At 44.6% G+C, this 23,979-nt stretch overlaps 1 protein-coding gene across 5 annotated transcripts in view; it reads left to right on the top strand.

The window, feature by feature from the left end:
- Positions 1–23,979, top strand: part of PLCH2 (phospholipase C eta 2) — a 250,225-nt gene that overhangs the window by 142,125 nt on the left and 84,121 nt on the right. For all 5 annotated transcript variants that reach the window (XM_043994784.1, XM_043994783.1, XM_043994787.1 and 2 more), the window contains exons 3-4: positions 5,312–5,555; positions 7,583–7,712. In XM_043994784.1, coding sequence (XP_043850719.1) covers positions 5,312–5,555; positions 7,583–7,712 — 374 coding nt within the window. The remainder of the gene's footprint in view (positions 1–5,311; positions 5,556–7,582; positions 7,713–23,979) is intronic.

The raw sequence follows: 23,979 nt of genomic DNA, 5'->3' as shown, positions 1-23,979 counted from the left end.
ATCCACTGTGCCACCTAGCTTCTCCAAGCCTGTTTCATTCTTGACGGTATCCTCAGTGCTTGGCATGTAGTTGTCACTTCATAAATACTTAACTGATTGTAAACATTTCCCACAAGGGAACCTGGAACTTCCAAACCCTGAGCCTTTTTTTTCTCCCACCATAAAAATAAGGATGGAGAGCAGCTAAGTGGCACAGTGTATAAAGCCCCAGTCCTGGATTAAGAAGGACCTGAGTTCAAATCCAGCCTCAGACACTTGTTACTCACTAGCTTTGTGACCCTCGGCAAGTCACTTAACCCTCATTGCCCTGCATAAATAAATAGACAAACAAACGAATGAATGAATAAATGAATGAATGAATGAATAAGGATGGCTGGGATAAGTGTGGTCTCTTCCAGTTCTCAAACATTTTGTCTATGTTCCTGGTGTGGAAACTCCCTCTGCCTGGGAAGATCAGCAATTTGTCTGTAATTTAGTTTTGCTTGGGGACCCAAAAGGCCAAATGACTTGCCCAGAGTCATCCAGGACAGAATCAGGATTTGAACTGAGGTCTTTGACCTCTAAGTCCTCTATGTGACATGAGTATGATATGAAGAAGCCAATTTGGGGGAGTTTCTTTGTGTGTCTATAGCAATGAAAGAGAGACCTGGGTCTGCAATGTCTTCCTTCTGGCAACTCCCAGTAAGGGGAGGGATGGAAAGCAGCAGTGCCAAGCCTGCTGTCCCCCTAACCCATCTCTCCAGCCCTGTAATCCCCTTGCTTACAGAAGAGCCAATTTACAAGTTGCTGGTGCCCACTTCTCATTACCGTCCTCCCAGAAGCCAGAGCAGAGGTGGACAGATAAAGCTAGTCATGCGATTCAAGGAGGCTAAAATTGGCCCCAGAGCTTTCTGTCATTCCCCGCTCCCAAACCCCTCTATTCCCGCTCCCCCCCCACACACACACCTCTCAAGCTTCAGAAGAAGGGAATTCAAAGGATGGAGAGCAGATTGACAGTGTCTTACAAGGAAGCTGGGGTCAAGCAGGGCCACTTAGCTTTCTTTTCTAACTCCTTATTATAGTCAAGATTCTAGCATTCAGGCCCAGGAATAGCCAAAATGAATCCAGCTTCCAACACAGATTCTTACACTTCCTGAAGAACAGGTGTTCCTTTCTTCCCTTTCCTCTTTCTTTTCTCCTCTGTTCTTTCCCTCCTTTCCTTTCCCCTCTTATTCCCTCTTCCTCTTCTTCATCTGATCCTTCCTCTTCCCCCTTCTTCTTCCTTCATCTTACCTCTGTCTTTGTCTTTCTCCTTCCCTTCCCCACCCTCTTCTCCTTTGTCTTACCCCTTTTTTTCCGACCTTTCTCTTCCTTTACCCTTTCCTTCCCTCCTTCTCTTTCTCTTTGTCTTACCCCTTCCATTCTCCCTTCCTTTCCTTCTCTTTCTTCCCCTTCCCCTTTCCCTCTTTTCCCTAAGACTCATCTCTTGAGTCCACCTTTCTTTCCCAAGACTTACAATGCTCCTTGCTTCAACTCTTCCAGGATTATGATTGAATCTGTGCAGGTCTGCCCTCCCCCATACCTGTTCCCAACTCATGACCAAACAGGTGGCCTTGGAGAGCATCTAGGACTGAAAAATCTATCACCCTGAGGCTGACCTCCCAGGAGTTAAATCTCTAGACTTAGCCAAGTTGGTCCTCAGACCCAACACTCAGCACAGTGTCTCTCACATATTAGGCTTGCTGACTTGACTCAAGCAGCAGGTGTACAGACCAACAACAAAGCTTTTCAAACCATTGACTATTCCAAAGCCTGTTCTTCACTCTCATAGCCTTCAAGAGCCCTCCAAAGATTCCTGCCATGCCATGCCATGCCATGCCTTGAGGAGGCATGAAGCTTAATGCAGGGAGAAAGAACACTGGACTTGTATCAAGAAGACCCAAGCTTGCCTTACACACTTGTTAGCAGCTGTGTGACCCTAAGGGGCTTCTAGGATCTTGGGACCAGGGTCCTAGCCTGAAAGGGATCTCAGAGGCCAACTAGTCCAGTCCCTTCATTCTACAGATGAAGGAACTGAGGCACAGGTTTTTTAAGTGACTTTCCCAAAATCACTAAGGGAGTGATAGTGGCAAGAATTGGTACCCAGGTTTTCTACTGTTTCCCAGCATATGGTGCTAGGGAGGGGTAAGTACTTCAATACAAGTTTTGGCAATCTTGAGTGGTGTACTATCTAGGGTACTGGGCCAGATGTCAAAACCTTTGAAGTCTACTTTAGACTACCACTGGCTGTGCGATCCTAGAGAAGTCACCTCTGAGCCTCAGTTTCTTCCATCCTAAAATAGGAATAATTATATGACCTATCTCACAAGGATGTTGTGAAGATAAATGAAATAACCTAGTAAGCTTTACAGACCCGAGGGCTACAAAAATGTAAACTGTTACTCAATGCATCTGGGACCTCATTGGTGTGGGCATTTTCTCCATGAGCATCCATCATGACCCATCTTCCTCTTTGCCTCCTGTTTAATCCTTATCTTTGTCCTCCCAGAGATTCTCCCACAGAATATGCCTTTTGGACTGCAGGCTTTCTTCTAGACCCTTATTCCTCTTACTTTTCAGAGGCACGATAAAACAATGACAAAAATAGTTCGCTCACCCCTAGAAACCTGGGAGTCATAATAAACCTTTTGCTAGAACCTGGGCTAACATTAGAGAAAGTCGCTGCCTGAAAAAACATAAAAGAGTCAGTCCAGGCCTCAGTATTCCTTGTTATTGGAAAGATGGATGGCTCCCTTGTCATCTAGCCCAGGAGAATTACATGTCCCCGCAGGGAAGATTTATGTGGGGACAGAACTCAGTTGATAGAATTGGTTTTTCACAGCTGATTCTTCTAGTCTCAATTTTCTCTACTCTTTCTCCCTTCCATCTCTCTCCTGCCTCTTCTCCTCTCTCTCACCCTTCCTCCCTTCCTCAATCTCTCTCCCCTTCCCTTCCTCTTCTTCCCTCTCTCCTCTCATATTCTCTCTCTATATATCTCTGTGTCTCTATCTCTGTCTGTCTCTCTGTCTTTGTCTCTGTGTCTCTGTCCCTGTCTGTCTGTCTCTGTCTCTCAGTCTCTCTCTGTGTCTCTGTCCCTGTCTGTCTCTGTCTCTCTGTCTTTCTCTGTATCTCTTTCTCTCTCCTCTCTGTTTCTGTCTTACCCCTTCCATTCTCTCTGTCTCTGTGTCTCTCTGTCTCTGCCTATCTGTTTCTCTCTCCCTCTGCCTCTGTCTCTCTCCTTACTTTCCTTTTTTTCCTCCTCCCCTCTCTATGTAATATGTTTCATCCTTTCTTCTCCAGGAGTACATAGTCTCAAGTTGTTGGGTACGTGTCTTTTTCTCCCCTGGCCTAGGACCCAGAGCAGAGGCAGCCCAGCTGTCCATCTCATGCCAATAACTTTGAAAAGAGAGCTGACATTCCTTGGCTGGGAAGGAAGGATGCAGTAATGAGGTGCTTCTGCTCTGCTGCCTATTTCCCTTAGCATGGGGTTTTCCTAGGAGCAAGGTCATTGGTCCAGAGCTTGGATGTCTTCTCTTTCCTAGACAGATGTACCCAGAGATTCTTGTTCACATTTTCCCCACCATGTTTCTTGGCCCTTGTCAGGGTTAAAGAGCCTATTGCCAGAAAGAAGCTGAGGAAGAGAGTTTGTAACCTGAGCTGCTCTTCTCTTTTCTTCCCAAAGATGTCCTCTCTGTCTTCCCCATATCATATCAAAGTCTTTCTTTAACCCACTTTTGACCTTGTCTGAGCCCTGGTGAGTGGAGAGGTAGGAACACAGCAGGGGTTTGTGGGCCACTTCCTTAGCCTGGAGTCAGAATCTGACTCAAGGAGGTCGATAGAAAAACAGTAAGTCTAAATTCTCCCACCTCCATGGGCATCTCACACCAGCTTTTCTCCCTGCCTTAAGATGTGGAGACTCAATTTCTGGCTTATTTAGATTATATGTGGGGCGGCTAGGTGGCGCAGTGGATAAAGCACCGGCCCTGGATTCAGGAGTACCTGAGTTCAAATCCGGCCTCAGACACTTAACATCTACTAGCTGTGTGACCCTGGGCAAGTCACTTAACCCCAATTGCCTCACTAAAAAAAAAATAAAATAAAATAAATAAAAAAAATAGATTATATGTGAGTACAGGGAGGGACTCTCTAGCTACATGACCAATGATTCCTAGTTTTCTACAACATCCTAGAGTAATCAACACAAGTAGATGTTTATCAAGTACTTCCTAGGGAGGGAGATCTGGTCTTGTGAGGAAGACCTGGGTTCAAATCCCACATCCAACACTTATTGCTTCAGTGACTCTGGGCATATCCTGACACCTGTTTCCTCATCTGAAAAAGGGCATGTCAATAAGAGCACCCATCTCTCAGGGGTTGGCTGTGAGCAACAAATGAGATGAAGTGCTCTGAAAACCTGAAGGCAAGATATATATTTGTGATATCATAGGGGTCAGCTTGGAATAGACCTCATCCAATCCCCCACATTTTAGAGATGAGGACACTGAGGCCCAAGGTTTCCTGGCTAATAAAGGGCTGATAGGATTCGAACCCAGATTCACCAGTTCTCGATTCTGTGATCTTCCCACTTCACCACCGTGGTGTTGATTATTATTACTATATGCAAAGAATATTTATAGGGGCTTAGGAGAGGTGGGGGGAAGCAGAGAGAAAAATTTGGATCAGACAGCCTCTGTCTTCACAGAGTTTATAGCCTAGTTGAGGGGAGGTCAGGTCAAATACACAAATGGAAGTGTAAAATGCTATGTCAGATGGGAAGGGGATGATGGTGACCAAGGGGAGAATCAGGGCAGGCTTCCTAGAGGAGATGGCATTCATTGTCCAGCATATGTCCTGAGGAGCTGGGTCTAAGGTTCTTATTGAAGTCTATTCCAATTCATTCCAGCAAACCTTTTTTTTTTTTTTTGAGTAGCCACTACATACAAGGATGCCTCACATGGGACACTGGGTACACAAAAAGGGAAAATGATAAAGTTGTTCACAATTCTTCTTGGCAAAAAAAGAACCCACCAAAAACAAAAACACAACAATTCTCCTTGGCATCCAGGTGATACAGCAGATAGAACTCTGGACTTGAAGAAGGGAAGCCCCGAGATTGAAGTCTGCCCATAATAGTTAGGGGGCCCTGGGTAAATCACTTCATCTCTGTTTACCTCACCTTCCTCATCTGTAAAATGGGGATCAAATGAGATAACAACTGTAAAACCCCAAACCACTTCGCTCCATATAAATACTGGCTTACTTTTCTGACCTTCCTCAATACTCTCTCCCCCAGTTTCCATTGATTCCGTCCAGGAGGTGTGTGAGGGAAAGCAGTCAGAGATTTTCCAGCGCTATGCTGACGGGAGCTTTGATCCCAACTGTTGCTTCAGCATCTACTATGGGGACCACATGGAGTCACTGGACCTTGTGTCCTCCAACGGAGAAGAAGCTCGAACCTGGATCACAGGACTCCGGTACCTGATGGCAGGAATCAGTGATGAGGACAGTCTGTCCAAGCGCCAGAGAACTCGGGACCAATATCCTTTGGAACTGGAGTTGTGGATGGGGTAGGGAAGGAGATGGCTGAAGAATTTGTTTCCCTTAGTACTGGTGGGCTCCTTGAGAGTAGGGACTGGGATTTTTGTTTTGTTTGCCTTTCTTTGGTTTTGTTGTTGTTGTTGTTGTTGTTTTAGTTTTAGTTTTTTGTTTTGTGGGGCAGTGAGGGTTAAGTGACTTGCCCAGGGTCACACAGCTAGTAAGTGTCAAGTGTCTGAGGTCCGATTTGAACTCAGGCCCTCCTGAATCCAGGGTTGGTGCTTTATCCACTGCACCACCTAGCTGCCCCCATTTGCCTTTCTTTGTATTCCCAGTACTTAGCAAAGTGCCTGACACATAGTAGGCACTTTATAAATATCTGTTGACTGATTGACTGACTGGACTTGGAGAGAAAAAAGATGGATCTTAATCCCATTTGCAATACTTTCAAGCTCTGTGACCATGGGCAGATCACCTAATTTCTTTGAGCCTCAATTTCCTTATTTGTAAATTGGGGCTGATCATACCTACCTTACAAGGTTGTTCTTAAGATAAAATGAGATAATGATGTAAAGTTTTCGGGAAAACCTTGGAACACTCTCTAAATGTCAGATATTTTTTATTATAAGTTCCAATTCTGCCAAGAATCAGCCTTGTGACCTCAGGCAAGGTACTTCTCTCTGGGCCTCAGTTAATTCATCTGTAAAATTTGGGAGTTGGACTAGTTAATCAGTAACATTTCTTCTAACTCTTTTTAAATAAATGGACAGAACCCACAAATGATGATAAGTTTTAAGAGTTGAATGGGACCTTAGAGATGTTCTTGTTCATTTTCTTCATTGTATAGGTGGGGAAACTGAGGCACAGAGAGAGTTGTTATCAGAAAAATCTTCCTAGCAGTTAGAGCTGCTAAGAGTAGAAAGGGCTGACTTGGGGAGGAGGAGGTCCCTCTTGGTTGTAGGTCTTCAGGCAGAAGCTAGATGACTCCTTATTGGGTATGTCATACTGGGTATTCTTTGGTATGAGTTGTTGGCTGTTGAGTTTCCTTCCATTTATAAAAACTATTATTCAATGATGGTGGGAGAGAGGCAGCATGTCATAGTTGATAGATAACTAGCCTTGGGGATGGAAAGACCTAGGTCCAAGTACTATTTCTTTGTGACCCTGGACAAGTCACTTAACCTCCTAGAGTTCTGAGCAACTCTATTAGGATGTTAAACTGCAGAGAAGGTGGTAACTTACATTGGAATTGGTAGAGAGAATTTTCTCATCTGGGAGTTACATAATCCATGAGATTACAGGTCCAGTCCCTGTCCTTATGATACCCAAGGCCCAATAGTTAGTATAGAGTTGGAGGATTCTGACTTTGACTCCAATCAACTAATCAAACAAACATTTATTTAGTGCTTGCTATGTGACAGGCACTTTCCTAAGTACTGGGAGACTCAAAGACAAAAGTCAAACCATTTCTGCTCAAGGACCTTGCATTCATACTCTCAGGGAAGAGAATATGATAAATTATTTCTCCTATAACCCCATTGCCTTTCATCTGCCTAAGAAAAATGTTCCCACCCTATGAAATGGGGTTGTTGTCTTGGGTCCCCATCCACCACCATTATCCTGAAAATCTGAGATTGGATGCTGGGAAAGATAGGTGGTGCAGTGGATAGAGCACCAGCCCTGGAGTTGGGAAGACCTGAGTTCAAATCTCACCTCAGACACTTACTAACTGTGTGACCCTGGGCAAGTCACTTAACCCCAATTGCCTTAAATATCTGGAGCCATCTCCAGTCATATATATGATGTCATGGTACTCTTCGGGAATGAAGGACAAACAAGATTGAATGTTGGGGCTCATCCATTACCTTTATCAGAGGGAGTGAGGAGGGGATGGGAGATGAGATGGCCTAGGGGAGGCATTAGATCAGGAAGGGAGTGTCTAGGTCTTGGGCTGCATTAAGGGATGCTATGGGGGCTGGGCTGGACTGGGTCAGGCCAGCTGTTGTGTGGCCCCTAACTCAGCCTCAAAGTGGCTGAAGCAGACATTTGACGAAGCAGACAAGAATGGGGATGGCAGCCTGAGCATTAACGAGGTCCTCCAGCTCCTTCATAAGCTGAATGTGAACCTGCCCCGGCAGAAGGTGAAACAGATGTTTAAGGTAAGATGTGGGTGGGCCCTGGCAAGGGGTGGAGGGATCTGGGGGGTGCAGGGAATGGATGGAGAAAAGCAACAGATCTGCTCTCTAAGGCTACTTGCTGATGCTTAGTCTTTGGGGGGAGGAGGGAGAGAGTCACACCTCATTGCCCTAAGCTTCTGCCTTACAAATGTGAGCAAAGCTGGAAACTAATACCTTCCGCTCTCAATTATCCAGGCTGTTGAACAGCAACATGGGTAATCCAGACACCATCTCCTGCTATAGGATCTCTTATCTTGTACTTACCTGTGTACATGTGGTCCTCTCCAATGGCCCAACCCCAGTAGAATGGAAACTAAATCTATTTCCCTTTTGTCTTTGTAGCCTCTGAACCTAGCACAATCCTTTATGTCTGCTCATCTTTCAGTCAGTCAACAACCACTGATTAAAGACTTACTATGTACCAAGCACTGGAAATTCAAAGAAAGGCAAAACTGGTCCCTCAGGGAGCTTACATTCTAGTTGAGAAGAGAATATATAAATGACTAAGTACATACAAGATCCATTCGGAGCAGATGGGAAGAAGGGAATAAGCATTTATCCAGTGCCTACTGTGTGCTAGGCACTGTGTTAAGTGCTGGGGATAACAAAGGCAAAACCAGTCCCTACCCCTCAAGGATCTTAATGGAGGAGACTACCAGGCAAACAAGTAGGTATAAACAAAATCTATTCAGAGCAGATAGGAGAAGGGAAAGGAATGAGCATTTATATAGCACCTACTGTGTGCCAGGCAATGTGTTAAGAAGTTTATAGATACTATCTCATTTGATGGAAGGTGATATCAGAGGGAAATCATTAGCAGTGACAGGGTTTGGAGAAAGGCTTAATGGCGGAAGGTGGGATTTTTGAGCTGAGTCTTACAGATACTAGGCAGAATGATGCAGGAGAAAAAAAAAATGCTTGGTTTTAAGTTGCAGAACCTGTGTTCAGAGCCCAGCTTACCATCTCCTATAACCTGGATCTTGGGCAAATCTCTGAGGATCACAGATTGGACACTTGATTGAAGATGATGAATGAGTATGAATGAGGAGTTGAAGACAATATTGAATTTTATATAAGAAGAGAGAGAGAGATTGATTTTATTATTGAGTCATTTCAGTCGTGTTTGACTCTTCGTGACCCTATTTGGGGTTTTCTTGGCAGAGATACTGGAGAGGTTTGCCATTTCCTTCTCCAGCTCATTTTACAGATGAAGAAACTGAAGCAAATGGGATGAAGTGATTTGTCCCGGGTCACACAGCTAGTAAGTGTTGGAGGCTGGATTTGAACTCAGGAAGATGTCTTCCCAACTCCAGGCTCAGAATTCTCTACACTATGGCACCACTTAGCTACTGAGAGAGAGAGACAGAGACAGAAACAGACACACACTGGCAGACAGAGACACAGAGAGAGACAGAGACACAAAGAGACAAAGAAAGAGAGACTTGATTGATTGATTTAGAGTTGTAGAAAGGACTTCACAGGCCATCCAGCCCAGATTCCTCATTTTATAAAAAAAGGAAACTGAGGTCCAGAGAAATGAAATAATTTTCTCAAGATCACATAGCTAGCAAGGAAAAAGAAAGGTGAAATTTGAACCCAGAGCTTCTGATGCCAAATCTGGTGTTTTTTCCTACTGCCGAATGCCTCCTTTCTGGGTCTTCAATTCCTCTTGAGTAAAAGAAGCAAGTTAGACTCATTTCCTTCCAGCTCTGAATCTCCCATCTTTGTTAGATGCTTAATAACTATTTGTGGCTCAGCATTGGATTTTGATGAAGCTGCAGATTTGTCTTTCCAGCAGTATCAAGCTTAAGCAAGTTTTTAGATAGGTTCTAATTTTCTGAGCTAATTTCAGGGGGACTTGAAGAATTGGCTGTCATGGGGAAGCAGGAGTAGCTTTGTTCTGCTTGGCCCTGGAGGACTGAACTAGAATTACTGGGAGGGAAGTTGTAAAGAGGCAGATTTGGGCCTGGGGTCAGGAAAAACTTCCTAACAATTACAGCTGTACCCGAGTGCAATAGAATGTCTTCAGAAGTAGCCAATTTCTTCCTACTGGAGGTCTTCGAAGATGAGCCTGGATGAGCCCTTGTGGTGGGTAGGTTGTAAAGGGCTTCCTTCTGATATGTGGGCTGAGCTATGAGCTCCCTTCCAACTCAGATACTCCATGATTTTGTGGGAAAGGAAGCCCAGAGAATGGGGGTCTCAGCAGAATGGTATTTAAATCTCTGTGGAGCTAAAGGGGTTCATTAAGAACAGCTGTTCTGTCCTTGTAGGGGGGCGGAAGAGAGTCCTGATTAGGTGGAAGAGAGATGGGCCAGGTTCCCTGAAGCCCGCAGATGATATCACAGAACTTCAGGTGATGGTTCAACCCAGTAGGATAGACCTGGAACATGCCAGTTAGGTAGTCCCCTAGGGATGTGTAGAAGTCACTTCTTCCTAGTTTTTGAAACTTTAAAAAGGAATAGAGGGGGGCAGCTAGATGGCTCAGTAGATAAAGCACCGGCCCTGGATTCAGGAGGACCTGGGTTCAAATCCAGCCTTAGACACTTGACACTAGCTGTGTGACCCTGGGCAAGTCACTTAACCTTCATTGCCCCACCAAAAAAAAAAGGGGGGGGGATTAAAGAAAATGGATTGGGTTTACTAAGATGCTCTGCATGGAGTCCTAGAAGACCTGGCTTCCAATCTTGCCTCTGACATTTATGGTTGTGTGTAAACGATGTCATTCGTGACACCTCATTATCACTCACCCACCATAATCTCGTCATTTCTCTCCTGCCCCATTTGTCCTCTTTGTTTTACTCGCACAGCTGCTACTCACCTAATTCAAGCCCACACCATCTCTCACCCGGGCTATTACAATATCCTCTAATTCATTTTCCTGCCTCCAGATCTCCCTGATCCAATCTATCCTTCATTCATCTGCCAAAGAGATTTTCCTGAAGCATAGGTCTAATCATGTTGCTTCCCTACTCAATAAACTCCGAAGGTTCCCCGTTACCTCTAGTAACAAATAAAACTCCTGTTTGGCATTAAAAGCTCTTTATAACCCAGCCCCTTCCCATCTTCCTAGTCTTCTTAACTCTAGGTTCTAGCTGTATTGATGATTCATCTCCAATCTCCATGACTTTGAACTTTCTGGAATGCTTTCTCTCCTAATCAGTCTCTTAGAATCTCTGGCTCCCTTTAAGACTCAGCTCAAATGTTAACTCACTTCAGGAGGCCTTTCCTTGGTCCCACCTCCCCCTCAGAGACCATTGTCCCATTTAAATCATGCATGAACCAGTCAAGACATCATCTCCTGATGTCATTGGTCCTTTTCAAAAACTGAAGGACAAACAACAACATTGGTTTCCCCTCTGAGACTCCCTTGTAGCTCCTCTGAATGTGTCTTGTAAGGATCTGTTCATGTATAAAGTATAAGCAACTTGAGGGCAGGGATTGTTTTCTCCTTCCCCTTGCAACCCCACTACTAAGCAAAGTGCCTGACATACAGTAAGTGCTTAATAAATAATATCCTTGTTGGATTATAAGCAAGTTACTTTACTTCTCTGAGACTCACTTTCCTGATTTGTAAAATGAGGAGCTTGGAATGGGAAGTCTTTAGGTTCCAAATCTATGTTCCCAAGTGTCCTCCAATCTATCTGCCCCAGGGCTGAGCTCCCCTAAGTAGAAGCTGTTTCTAAATCCCTTTTCCAAGGTGTAATTAGCCAAGTTCTCCCCTAATGACAGGCTGAAGGCTGGAAAGCTTGTTGACCATTCCAGCCATGTGGGGTATGGTTTGTTTTGGAGGAAGGAGGGTGTTGGATTACACAGGAAAGACAGGACTGAGGGTCAATGTGAGAGAGTGAAAAGAAGAAAGGATTTTAATCAGAGGAACTGGATTTAAATCCTAGTGCTGCTGTATTCTTTCTGAAAATGTCAGGGCCTTGGAACAGGAATGTCAGAGCTGTGAGGGCCCTTGGAGATCATCTGGTTTACCTTCCCTCATCTCACAAGTGTGGAGCCTGAGGCCCAGTGGGAAATATGGGCTCTGCTCCTGAGGCTAAAGATTATTTCAGGCAGGTGTGCAGAGAGCTGTGAGCCCAGGAGGGAAAAGTCCAAAATGAAGCAAAGCTTCCTCCTTTCCCACCTTCCTTTATTCCTCTCTTCTCTCTCTCCCTCTCAGCCCTCTTTCTCTCCTCTTTCTCTCCCTCCCCTCTTTCTCTCCCTCCCCTCTTTCTCTCCCTTCCCCCTCTCTCTTTTCTCCCTCCTCTCCTCTCTCTTTCATATACACACGCATACTCCGGTAGCAACCAAATTCATTATCTCACCCCACACTCTCTCTCCTTCCTCTCTGGGCCTCACTTAGTGATGCATCCCCATTGTTAGAAGTTATGAAAATTCCTCCTTCAGCAGTAGCCACAGCCTTTATTGTCTGTAATTATAGTTTTCGTCTCACAGTATCATAAGACATTTGGGCTGGGGGAAGGAGGAGCATCTTGGGAGGTTTCATTCTGGGCTTCTTTTGAATGGAGAGTGGGGCAGGAATGGTGTAGAGAACCTGACTCTCAAAATGAAAATCTCCCTTTCTCCCCACCCCCACCCATCCCCCAATCCCTGACCAGGACATTTTATTCCAAACCCGAGAAGAAGGTTCCGTGAACCTTCATTGTGTTGGGGCTTTCTGCCTATCTTCTTGACAGCTGCCTCTGGGAGGCTGCCTGGGGTCTTCCTCTTCTGAAATAGGCTTCTCCTTGGTTAGGCAAGGGTCGGCTGTGCTCAGCTGGAGTGTGTGTGTGTGTGTGTGTGTGTGTGTGTGTGTGTGTGTGTGTGTGTGAAAGACAGACAGACAGACAGACTAACAGACAGACAAGACAGACAGACAGACAGACAGAGAAGGGAGAGGAGGGAAGGATAGAATGGGGGAGGAAAGGAAGGAAGAAAGAATAGAGAAAAGAGAAAGGGAAGAGAGAAAGAGAAAATGAGAGAAATGTATCCCTTTCCACTTCCCAAACACACACACACACACACACACACACACACACACACACACACACACACACACGGGACCTGACAGAATTGAGCTCATCTTGGGCAGTTTCAGGGCCTGCCCATTGGCAGAACCTGATACAATCCACAGGTATTGTTTTTTTGGTTTTTTGGTTTTTTTGTGGGGCAATGAGAGTTAAGTGACTTCCCCAGGGTCACACAGCTAGTAAGTGTCAAGTGTCTGAGGCTGGATTTGAACTCAGGTCTTCCTGAATCCAGAGCTGGTGCTTTATCTACTGTGCCACCTAGTTGCCCCCAATCCACAGGTATTGTTAACCAAGAGGCTACACAAGTAGAGACCCAGGTCTGGTGCTGGCAGGATACCTGACAGCATTCAGGTCTCCAGGTCCCTGCTTTTGGTATTCTCATTCCTTCAGATTCAGTGACAACCTCCTGCAAACAGGCTTGAAGGGAGCCTCTGGACAGACATTCCCCTACCCCCAGCATTAGGGCATGTGGATTGACTGAGTGAGCACATTCCCCTCAATTCAACAATGGTTTTAAACACCAATTATGGGTCCTTACTGTGCTAGTCTTGCTAGGCAAAAGTCTCTGCTCTCAAGTTGCTTACATTTTCTCTTTTTTAATTTAATTTTTTTTAAATTCTGAACTTAGACATTACATTTCCATATACACCATAGGATAGAGATAAGAAGATTGTCCATACTACCTGTCTCTATTCCCTGCCCTCAGAGCACTTGCATTCTCTGTCTCTCCCCCTTTCTCTTCTCTTCTCTTCTCTTCTCTTCTCTTCTCTTCTCTTCTCTTCTCTTCTCTTCTCTTCTCTTCTCTTCTCTTCTCTTCTCTTCTCTTCTCTTCTCTTCTCTTCTCTTCTCTCTCTCTCTCTCTCTCTCTCTCTCTCTCTCTCTCTCTCTCTCTCTCTCTCTTTCTTTCTCTCTCTCCCCTCTCATTTCTCTCTATCAATTTAATTAACTTTTTTTTTTTGCGGGGCAATGAGTGTTAAGTGACTTGCCCAGGGTCACACAACTAGTAAGTGTCAAGTGTCTGAGGCCAGATTTGAACTCAGGTCCTCCTGAATCCAGGGCCTGTGCTTTATCCACTGTGCCACCTAGCTGTCCCCCCCTCTCTATCAATTTAAATTGAAAAAAAAAACACCGGCGACGCAGCAAAGAAAGGCCAAGAGAGCCCCTGCCCTCAAGGAGCTCACAGTCTGAAGGGGGAGACGTGTTCAGGGAAGAAGGGAGGCCATCTCAGTGGGGAGGCACTAGTGTTGAGGAGGACCAGGAAAGGCCTCTTGCAGAAGGTGGGATTTGAACTGAGATTTGAAGGGAGCCAAAGGTGGAGAGGAGGAGGGAGAAGAGAAAGAGGAGGAGGGGAGGGGAAGGAGGAAGAGGAGAAAGAGGAGGAGGGGAGGGAAAGGGAAAGAGGAAGAGAAGGAAGAGGAGAAGGGGAGGGGAAGGGAAGGAGGAGGAAGAAGAGAAAGAGTAGTAGGGGAGGGGAAGGGAAGGAGGAGGAAGAAGAGAAAGAGGAGGAGGGGTGGGGAAGGGAAGGAGGAAGAGGAAGAGAAGGAAGAGGAGAAAGAGGAGGAGGGGAGGGAAAGGGAAGGAGGAGGAAGAAGAGAAAGAGGAGGAGGGGTGGGGAGGAGAAGGAGGAAGAGGAAGAGAAGGAAGAGGAGGGGAGGAGGGAGAGGAAGAGGAGAAAGAGGAGGAGGGGAGGGGGAAGAGGAAGAGGAGAAAGAAGAGGAAGGGAGTGGAAGGGAAGGAGGAGGAAGAAGAGAAAGAGGAGGAGGGGAGGGGAAGGAGGAAGAGGAGAAAGAAGAGCAAAAAGAGGAGGAGGAGAGGGGAGGGGAAGGAGGAAGAGGAAGAGGAGAAAGAGGAGGAGGAGAGGGGGAGGAGGGGGGAAGGAAGAAGGGAAAGGTGGGAGGAGGAGGAAGAATAGGGGGAGGAAGGGAAAGAAAGGAAGGAGAGGAGGGGGAGAGGAAAGGGGAAGAAGAAGAAGATGGGAGGAGAAGGGGGAGGAGGGTTGGAAGAGGAAGAAAGGGGGAGGGGGAAGGGGAAGAAGGGAGGAAGAAGGAAAAGGGGAGGGGGGAGGAGGAGGAGGATTGCAGGTGTGGGGCACAGCCAGCACTCCATATCCTGCTCTCCGACAACACTGGCCTCCTGGCTGTTCCTCATACAGGATGCTGCATTTCTAGGCTCTGGCCATTTCCCTGGCTGTCCCACTGGCCTGGAATGCTCTCCCTTCTCATCTCCACCTCCTGCCTCAACTAGTTGCAAGTAGTTTAGTCTCAACCAAAGTCTTACTTTCCACAGAAATCTTCCCTGGTCTTCCCTCAATGCTAGAACCTTCCCTCTGAGATGTTCCAGTCTCTCCAGGCTATAGGATGCTTGTACATAGTTGTTTGCATGTTATCCATCTCTAGACTGTGAGCTCCCTGACAGAGCAGGGACTGTATTTTTCCATTTTGTTTCAATCCCCAGTGCTTAGCCCAGTGTGGGGCTACATAGCAGGTGCTTAATAAATGTTGACTAAACATGAAGCGGAATAAAGCTTTGTGTGCAGGACAGTGTTCTTAAGAATATCAATTTGGCAGCTGAGTGGGTTGAAGAAAATGGTAGGCACCCTTAAAAACTTTGGCCTGGATGGGCTCTGGAAAAGTCCCAGGGGGGCCTGAGGAAGGCAGTCTAAATGGAGAGAAATATTCATGAAACATCCATGTAATATGTTAATGAACATTTCCCAATTTTAATCAGGTTCAAGTGGCATTGGAGAGTCTTGCCTGGCAAATGGGCTGGTGACTTTGACATCTCAGTGTAAACCCCTAGACCCCTGTGTCTACAAAGAAGTGGGCAGGTGTCTACTCATATCTCTTCTTTGGTGCCCAGTTGGGTCATTATCATTTTTCAGTATTTAGTTTTAATCATCTTGTTGTTGTCATCTTTCTGTTGACATTGTCATAACCATGTTATATATTGCTTTCCTGCTTTTGCTTACTTCACTATTCATCAACTCAGTTAAGTTCCTTCCCATGCATTTCCTAATTCTTCACAGTCATTGTGTCTTACAGGATGATAAGATTATATTCATGTAGCCCCAACTCATTTAGCATTCCCCAGCTGATGGGTATCTGCTTTGTCTCCATTGCTACCACAAAGAACGCTGCTAGAGATATTTTGGAGTCTCTGGCACCGTTGTTTTTGCTTAGACCCATTTCTGAAGGCAGTGCAGGGAGGGGGAAAAAAAGCAAAAGACCATCGTTAAATCATTTAAGAGAAAGTGAGAGAGCTCTGGGGGCAGAGGTCCCCGCAGGAAACTCTTGGCAGACAAAAACCACTGCAAATTGGGAGCTCGGCAATGCAGTAAATCATCTCTTTTTTAATGATTACAGGGACATGTGCAGCCTTCCTTGGGGGTGCAAGCAGACCTTGCTTGCTTCCTAAATGGAGTGAAGGCTAATGATGATGGGCCTTGAATCACACATGTAGCAAATCCCTGAGCTGGGCTCAGCAGAGTTTCTAATAACCACACACTTTGCTTTGCCAGTGATTTTTTTTCTCTCCCTGCCCCCTCCCCTTTACCACATGGGAGAATGGCTGCCCATGGAAGTTGTTCGAAGATAATGCTGATCAGTCACAGAGACAATCTCCAGGCTAGAGGACCTTGGACTTCAGACCATTTTCTCTAGGCCAGATCTGACTGAGAAGCCACCCCCTACAACATCCTCAGTGACTGGTCATTCAGCCTATGCTTGAAGACTTCCAATGAGGTGGAGGGGGGGAGGGGGGGGAAGTGTCACTGCCTCTTGAAGAGGCCCATCCTGCTCTAGGACAGGTCTCATTGCCAAGAAGTCCTCTTGCCAACTTCCGCTAGCCTTCCTTGTTACCCACTCCCTAGTTCTGCCCTCCAGGACAAAGCAAAGCAAATCCTATCTGTCTTTTCTGTGACCCGGCAGTTCTTCAAATATTTGAACCCAGCTCTATGCCTCTCCCTCCTGCCCATTCTCCTCTACTCTGAGCCAAGCATGCTCACATGCCTGGTACCTTGAACTGATTGATGTATCAGAGAATTTCTGAGTTGAAAGGGACTATCAAATAATCTAGTTCATTTGAGCCTCCCATCAATCAACTATCATGCATTTATTAAGTATTTATTAAATGCTGTGATAGGCACCAGAATGGAAGCACTGTGAGGGCATGGAATGCTTCATCCTTGTCTGTCCTAGTACCATCAAGACCTGGGTAGATCATGGGGCCTGGAGCCAGGAAGATCTGAGTTCAAATTTGTTTTCAGGCACTTACTAGCTGTGTGAACCTGGGCAAGTCATTTCACCTTCATTTACCTCAGTTTTCTCCTCTCTAAAATGGGGGTGATAATAATAGTACCTCCCTCCCAGGGTGGTTGTAAGGATCAAATGAGATTATAACTGTAAAGCACTTGGCATAGTGACTGGCACCTTGTCATCATCCTCATTATTACAGTAAGTAGACTTTAAATAAGTGTGTATTGATTGCTTGTCAGAAATTAGAGGCACTTTAATCATAACACCTTTCTTTTTTTTCCACAAATGAAAGTCCAGAAAGAATAAATCATCTGCCGAAAGTAATTTATGCGAAATGAAGTTAAAGTCCTTCACAAGGCTGACTGTCTTTCTTTGGACATTAATCAGGTTAACCATGATCTTAACCTAACAATGACTACAATGTGGTGCCCATAATCTTCCAGCCATGGAGGACTGCCCATGCAAAGACAAAGAGGAGGGAGATCAAATATCACACATAATGAACAGGAAGTAGTCCAGAGGCATAGTACCTAGTATATAGTAGGTGTTTAATAAATGTATGTTGGTTATGTCATAGTTGAAAAGGACCTGAAAGATAAAATAACCCAGAGGCAGCTAGGTGGCACAGTGGATAGAGCACCAGCCCTGGAGTCAGGAGTACCTGAGTTCAAATCTGGCCTCAGACACTTAACACTTACTAGCTGTGTGACCCTGGGCAAGTCACTTAACCCCAATTGCCTCACTAAAAAAAAAAAAAGATAAAATAATCCAAACTTCTTTTAATAATTGGGCAAAACTGATTCCCAAATTATAAAAATATAATTTTCCAGATAGGATGTGACCAGGTCAGAGGAGAGTGAGATAATCACCTCCTTATTTCTCAAATCTGAATAGTGGAGACTGATCTCTGGAAGCAGAGGCAGGAATGTAGTTGGGTAGATATTGAGCCCCTAGAAGCAGATGGAATAGCAAGGCTGCCGAGAGAGACTTGAAGGAGAAGAAAACAAAACGAGGGCTGGTCCTCCCTATGGGTACAGACGCAGTTGGAAGATTTGCAGCTCTGAATGAAATGCAGTAAATTCTGCCTTTGTAGCCCTCTCAGCTGGCATTTTAATGTCTCTCCCCTATGAGTAGAGGGGAGAAATCGGTCTGCCTGTGTGCAGATGGGCAGGACTGTTGGCAATGTGCCCGTGAAGACAGGAGTTCAGCCAGGATGGCTGAAGAAGGCCTGCCTTTGCTCCTTGCCTGGGGGGTGGGAAGCAGAGGAAGTAGCTGGCCTCACTACCCTAGGAAGATGAGCTCCCAAGCAAAGCTCCTATGAATCGCTCATATAATTAATACTAATTTTGTTGTAGAAAAATCTTGGAATTATTTAGACCATCCTGAATTGCCTAATCAAGATAGAACTCTGTGTATTAGCTAAAGAGAGAATGGAATATGGTTTCATTAAAATTAATATATTGTGGAAAGACTTGTTACATCCTAAAAAGGACTCAATACAATCAGTCACCCATGGGGCTTAATTTTCTAATTAATGCCCTCTTGCTGGCTCGATTGCAGGGTGGTTTATTACTGTAATGAGCTCTAATTCAACACTAGGCATTTTAAAGATGGGCCTGGGCTTTGATCTCCTGGCAGGTCTCATTTTGAAAATGAATGGCATTTTACAGCTACATCAGAAGGGGTCTTTGGAGGTACCATCTTTACTCGGATCACCCACTATACAACATTGTTATGCTCTTCCATCGAGTCTTTTTGTTCAATTTCGTTTTATTCCATGGTGCTGGGTATGGAAATAGGCATCAGGTTGAGAAGACAAAATGACATCAAGTAAATTACAACAACAACAACGACTTGTACTCACATAGCTCTTAAAGTATTCGAGGTACTTTGCTCACATTACTTCACTTGAGTCTTGTAACAACTTGACCAAGCATTGATGAAGCACCTACTATGTGCTAGGCACTAGGAATGCAAATTTAAATAAGTCACTACCTTCAAGGTACCCTTTGAAGTAGGTGTTGGGGTTATTATTATTCCTATTTTACAAATGAGGAAACTGAGGTTTAGAGAGTGTCATCAGATCATTGAATTAGAACTAACGGAGACTAACTGGTTGGAGGAAGCATTAATTAAGGGCTTACCATATCATGAGTGCTGGGGATGCAGAGAGAAAAGACAGCCCCTGGAATATTTTAGGAAAGAAAGATCTTGTGGTTCTTAGGCGCAGTGACAAACCCAATGAGAATGAACTTTCTTTAGAGTAATTTCTATTGTTAAAATAATATGCATTGCTAATGGTAAGCCCATTTGACGATGCCCAGGATTTTAATGGTGAGAACTTTCTTTTCTGAGTCTTCAGTAGCTGTGGCTGGTTAAAAGGTCATCTGCTGGGGCAGCTAGGTGGCGCAGTGGATAGAGCACCAGCCCTGGAGTCAGGAGTACCTGAGTTCAGATCTGGCCTCAGACACTTAACACTTACTAGCTGTGTGACCCTGGGCAAGTCACTTAACCCCAATTGCCTCACTAAAAAAAAAAAAAAAAAAAAAAGGTCTTCTAGCATTTTACATATGGGGAAAGTGAGGTAGAGAAATGAAGTTTTCTGGCCAAAGTCACACATAGGAAGTAACATACCCTGGCTTTGGACTCTAAGCCCATTTCTCAGAATACATATAGTGATTTTTCCATTGTATCACTTAGATTGAATGAGTTACCTAAGGTCGCACAGCAAAAAAGTGTCAGGCAGGATTTAAAACCAAGACTTTCTGATTTTAGGTTAAACAATCTTATCTGCCACTATGCTGACTTGAAAGATGCAGGAAAAGGCACTGAAATCCAAGGAAATCCAATTAACATATATTAAGCACCTACTATAGCTGGGCACTGTGCTAAGTGCTGGGAATATAATCAATAAATAAAATGCAACCCCTGCCCTCAAGGACTTTATAAAGCCTTACAAGGGTCTTAGGGGTAGAGTAGGGGTAGGGTTGGTGGGGGGCACAACACACCAAAGGAGGCAGGAAATGGGGGAAGAGGTTCATCTTTTGTGGAGTTGAAACTAGGCATAGCAGATGATGCAAAGTGGAGTGAATTGAGAGTGCAGTTTGTGCTCTCTATAAAGGAAGGTACTGGAAAAAAGTTTGATACCCAGCCCTCCCATCAGAGAGGAGAAGAGTTTGAGGAAGGTGGTGTCAGTGAAGGCTTGAGTTTAGCAGCATGGTGGATAAAAGCATTAATTAAAGACTGAATAACCAGTAGATCTTACATGAACTCCTACTATGTGTGTGGTCCTCTGCAATATATAAAGAAATGCTAAAGTATAGTTCCTAGCCTCAAGGATCTTACAGTCTAGTTTAGGAATTTGTCTTTAGACAAGACACTTGAAAGAACTGCAAGCAGCACAGGGCAGCCTCGTCCTATTGTTGTATGAGTCTCATATCATGTAAAGAAGCCAGGTAAGGCTTAGAAACAGCTAAGGGGTGCAGTGGATAGAGTGCTGGTTCTGAATTCAAATCTAGCTTCAGACATTTACTAGCTGTGTGACCCTGGGCAAGACATAACATCAAACAGCTTCAGTTTCTTCATCTGTAAAATGAAGATAATAGCACCTACATCCTAGGGTTGTTGTAAAGTTCAAATGATATAACATTTGTAAAGCACTTCACATAGTATCTGGCATGTGGTAGATATGTAATAAATTCTTCTTTTCTTCTTTCCTTCTTTCCTTTTTTCCTTCCCTCTTTTCCTTCTTCCTTCCTTCCCTCTTTCTTTCTTCAATCTGGCTCCCAACCTCTTTCCAACATTATCATGTTCTCTATATTCTAGGCATGCTAGACTCCATCCTGCCCTCATCTGCTTTTACTCACATAGCCCAACTTTCCTGCAATGGAGTCCCTGCTTCTATCTATTCTCTACTATTGAAATTCCCTCCCTTTAAGTCTGAACTCAGATCCCTTCATGAATCCTTCTATGATTTCCCCCAAAGACAGTGACCTCCATCTTCACCATCATTAGGTTTTAAGCTTCTTGAAAGTAGCTTCAATGTTGTAATATTTTGAAGGGCTAACCCTAGGATGGAGCCTGATGCCTTGCACATCGGTACTTACCAAGTGTTGAACTTAATTATATTCCGTATGTGATCCATTGTGTATCCACCAGGCCATTATCAATTGTGTTGTATATTGACTTTTCTTTGCCTTATTGGATTAGAATGAGGGGCATTTTTAGATTCTGCATTGATGAGGCCCATGACTAGAAGGGTTATTGTCATCTCAGCTTTGTTTCTTAAACTTTCCCATAGGGGAATTGCTAAGCTCAGGAGTGGGGAAATTGAACTCTCTAGGGAGGTGTTGGTTGCTGTCCATGGTGCAGATTGCTGGCTTTAGATCCAGCGTGTGGGCTTTTTCTCACTGACAGCTTCAGATTTCAACCACACACATACATGGAAGTGTTGGGGCTGGCTCATTACATGAAGATATGAGGATAGAGCTGTAATGAAAGATCATCACACACCCAGGAAGCTGTCAGTGGGAGAAAGCACCCCACAGTCATCTCTGCTTATACAGCAAACAATTTCCATTCTGGGTTTGTTCCTGTCCTGGCTCAGCCACCCAGAGTTACAGGGCCTGAATGGATGGATGGCCTTGTCTATAATGGGCCATTTGATGGAGTCTTGATTAAGACCTAGAGCTTATTAATTCTGAAAGCCTTGATGGCAGGAATTTCTCATGTATAGACTCCTCAGGCCAGGTTGTATCTTTATTTAATGGCTGAGAAACTGCTAAGGGCATAATTTTACAGGATGAAGTCTACCTTTGTGGCCCTCACCTTTCTGTCTTTGGGTTTTTCCTGGACAAGGACCAAGTTCCTCTAATCTTTCTGCAGGCACCCCTTGTTCAGGTTTTACATTAAACAGTGACCGACATAATTTTGCCTTGGTATGGTCAGACCACCAGAAATTAGCATGTCAGTCAGGTGCTTCCTTGAATTAAGCCTTGGTATCATCCCTCTGGATGTGACCATTTAAATCATAGTAGATGAAATTGCCAGGGCAGAGGATAGAAAGAGAAAAACAGAAAAAGGAGTCAAGGGTAGAACTATGGGAAGTATTTCTATTCAGGGGAGGGATGGGGAGAGGAAATTGGAGTGATCATTGAAATAAGAGAATCAGGAGTGTCACAGAAGGGGCAGCTAGGTGGCACAGTGGATAGAGCACCAGCCCTGGAGTCAGGAGTACCTGAGTTCAAATCCAGCCTCAGACACTTAACACTTACTAGCTGTGTGACCCTGGGCAAGTCACTTAATCCCAATTGTCTCACTTTAAAAAAAAAAAAAAAGGAGTGTCATGGAGGCCAAAGGAAGAGAGATACTTAAGAAAGAAGGGGTTGTCAATAGGATCAAATACTGTTGAGAGTTCAAGTAGGATGAATGGTGTAGATGGGATTGGGGTTTCAATAGGAACTGAATTAGCTTTGATTCGATGACTCAAGGCTGAATTACCCATACTTTGCTGAACTGTGTGGCAGTCTTGTAGAATCAGTGACTTGGCAGGGATGTGTTGATCACATGCTACGTTGTAGAGCATAGATTATATAGAACACATATTTTGAGCTGGAATGGAGCTCAGAGGTCATCTAGTCTAACCCTCCCTCATTTTACAGATGAAAAAATTGAGACCCTAAGAAGTTAAGTGGGCAATTCCAAAAGATTCATGATAGAAAATGTTCTCCACATCTAGAAAAAAGAACTGTGGAGTCTGAATGCAGATCCAAACTGACTATTTTCACTTTATTTGTTTTCTTGTGTTTTTTTTCCTGTGGTTCTGATTCTTCTTTCAACATAATGTGATAGTATATATATATAACCTGTATCATTGCTTGCTATCTTGGGATGGGGGGTGGGGGAGGGAAAGAGGGAGGGAGAAAAATTTAGAGTTTAAAATCTTATAAAAATGGGGGGAGGGGCAGCTAGTTAGGTGGTGCAGTGGATAAAGCACTGGCCCTGGATTCAGAAGGACCTGAGTTCAAATCCAGCCTCAGACACTTCACACTTACTAGCTGTGTGACCCTGGGCAAGTCACAACTGCAATTGCCTTAAATATCCAGGGCCATCTCCAGTCATCCCAATATGTATCTTGCTACTGTACCCAGATGGCTCTGGAGGAGAGTGGGGTTGGTGACCTTGCATAGCCCTCCCTCACTTAAATCTAATCCAGTGCAATTCATGATATCACCTTCCAATGTCCTGATCCCCTTTGAGAAAGAAGAACAAACAACAACAACAACTGATGAGATATGACTAAATAAGGCTGGTATGATATTGCAGGATGATGAGGTTCCCGTGAGCCTCATGGGAAACATGGCCTGCAAATGCCCCCCACCCCACTATGAAAAACAACAATAATAATAATAATAGCCAACACATATAGTACCTACTGTGTGCCAGGCACTGTGCTAAGTGCTTTACATTTATTATCTCATTCCATCCTCACAATAACCCTGTGAAGTAGGCACTATTATTATCCCTATTTTACAAATTAGGAAACTGAGGCAAAGAGATTAAGTGACTTGCTCAGGGTTACACAGCTAATAAGTGTCAGAGGCCAGATTTGGACTCAGGTCTTCCTTGACTCCTGGGCTCAGCGTTCTATCCACTGAACCATCCAGCTCCCTCCAAAAAGAGGGATTTTGTCAGGAAGCAGATGCCTAGAAGACAGAGTCGCTGCTTCCCACTGATAGAAGGTATATATATGAAGAAGATCAGTTTTGGAGTCAGAGGATCCCTGGATTTAAATCCCACTTACTGAGATTCAAGATAACATTCCTCTTTCCCCATGCAGTCTATTCATTCTTTTATCTCCACTGTGAGGGATGCTTACACACACACACACACACACACACACACACACACACACACACACTCGAGAAGCTCACCTAATCCCACCAAAGTTTTTGCAATTGTCTTTGTCTGACCTGGCTTCTT

The sequence above is a fragment of the Dromiciops gliroides genome, chromosome 3 (genome assembly GCF_019393635.1).
Source record: "Dromiciops gliroides isolate mDroGli1 chromosome 3, mDroGli1.pri, whole genome shotgun sequence".
Lineage (NCBI taxonomy): Eukaryota > Metazoa > Chordata > Mammalia > Microbiotheria > Microbiotheriidae > Dromiciops > Dromiciops gliroides.
The sequence above is the reverse complement of the archived record's forward strand: the minus strand, read 5'-3'. Positions and strand labels throughout refer to the sequence as shown.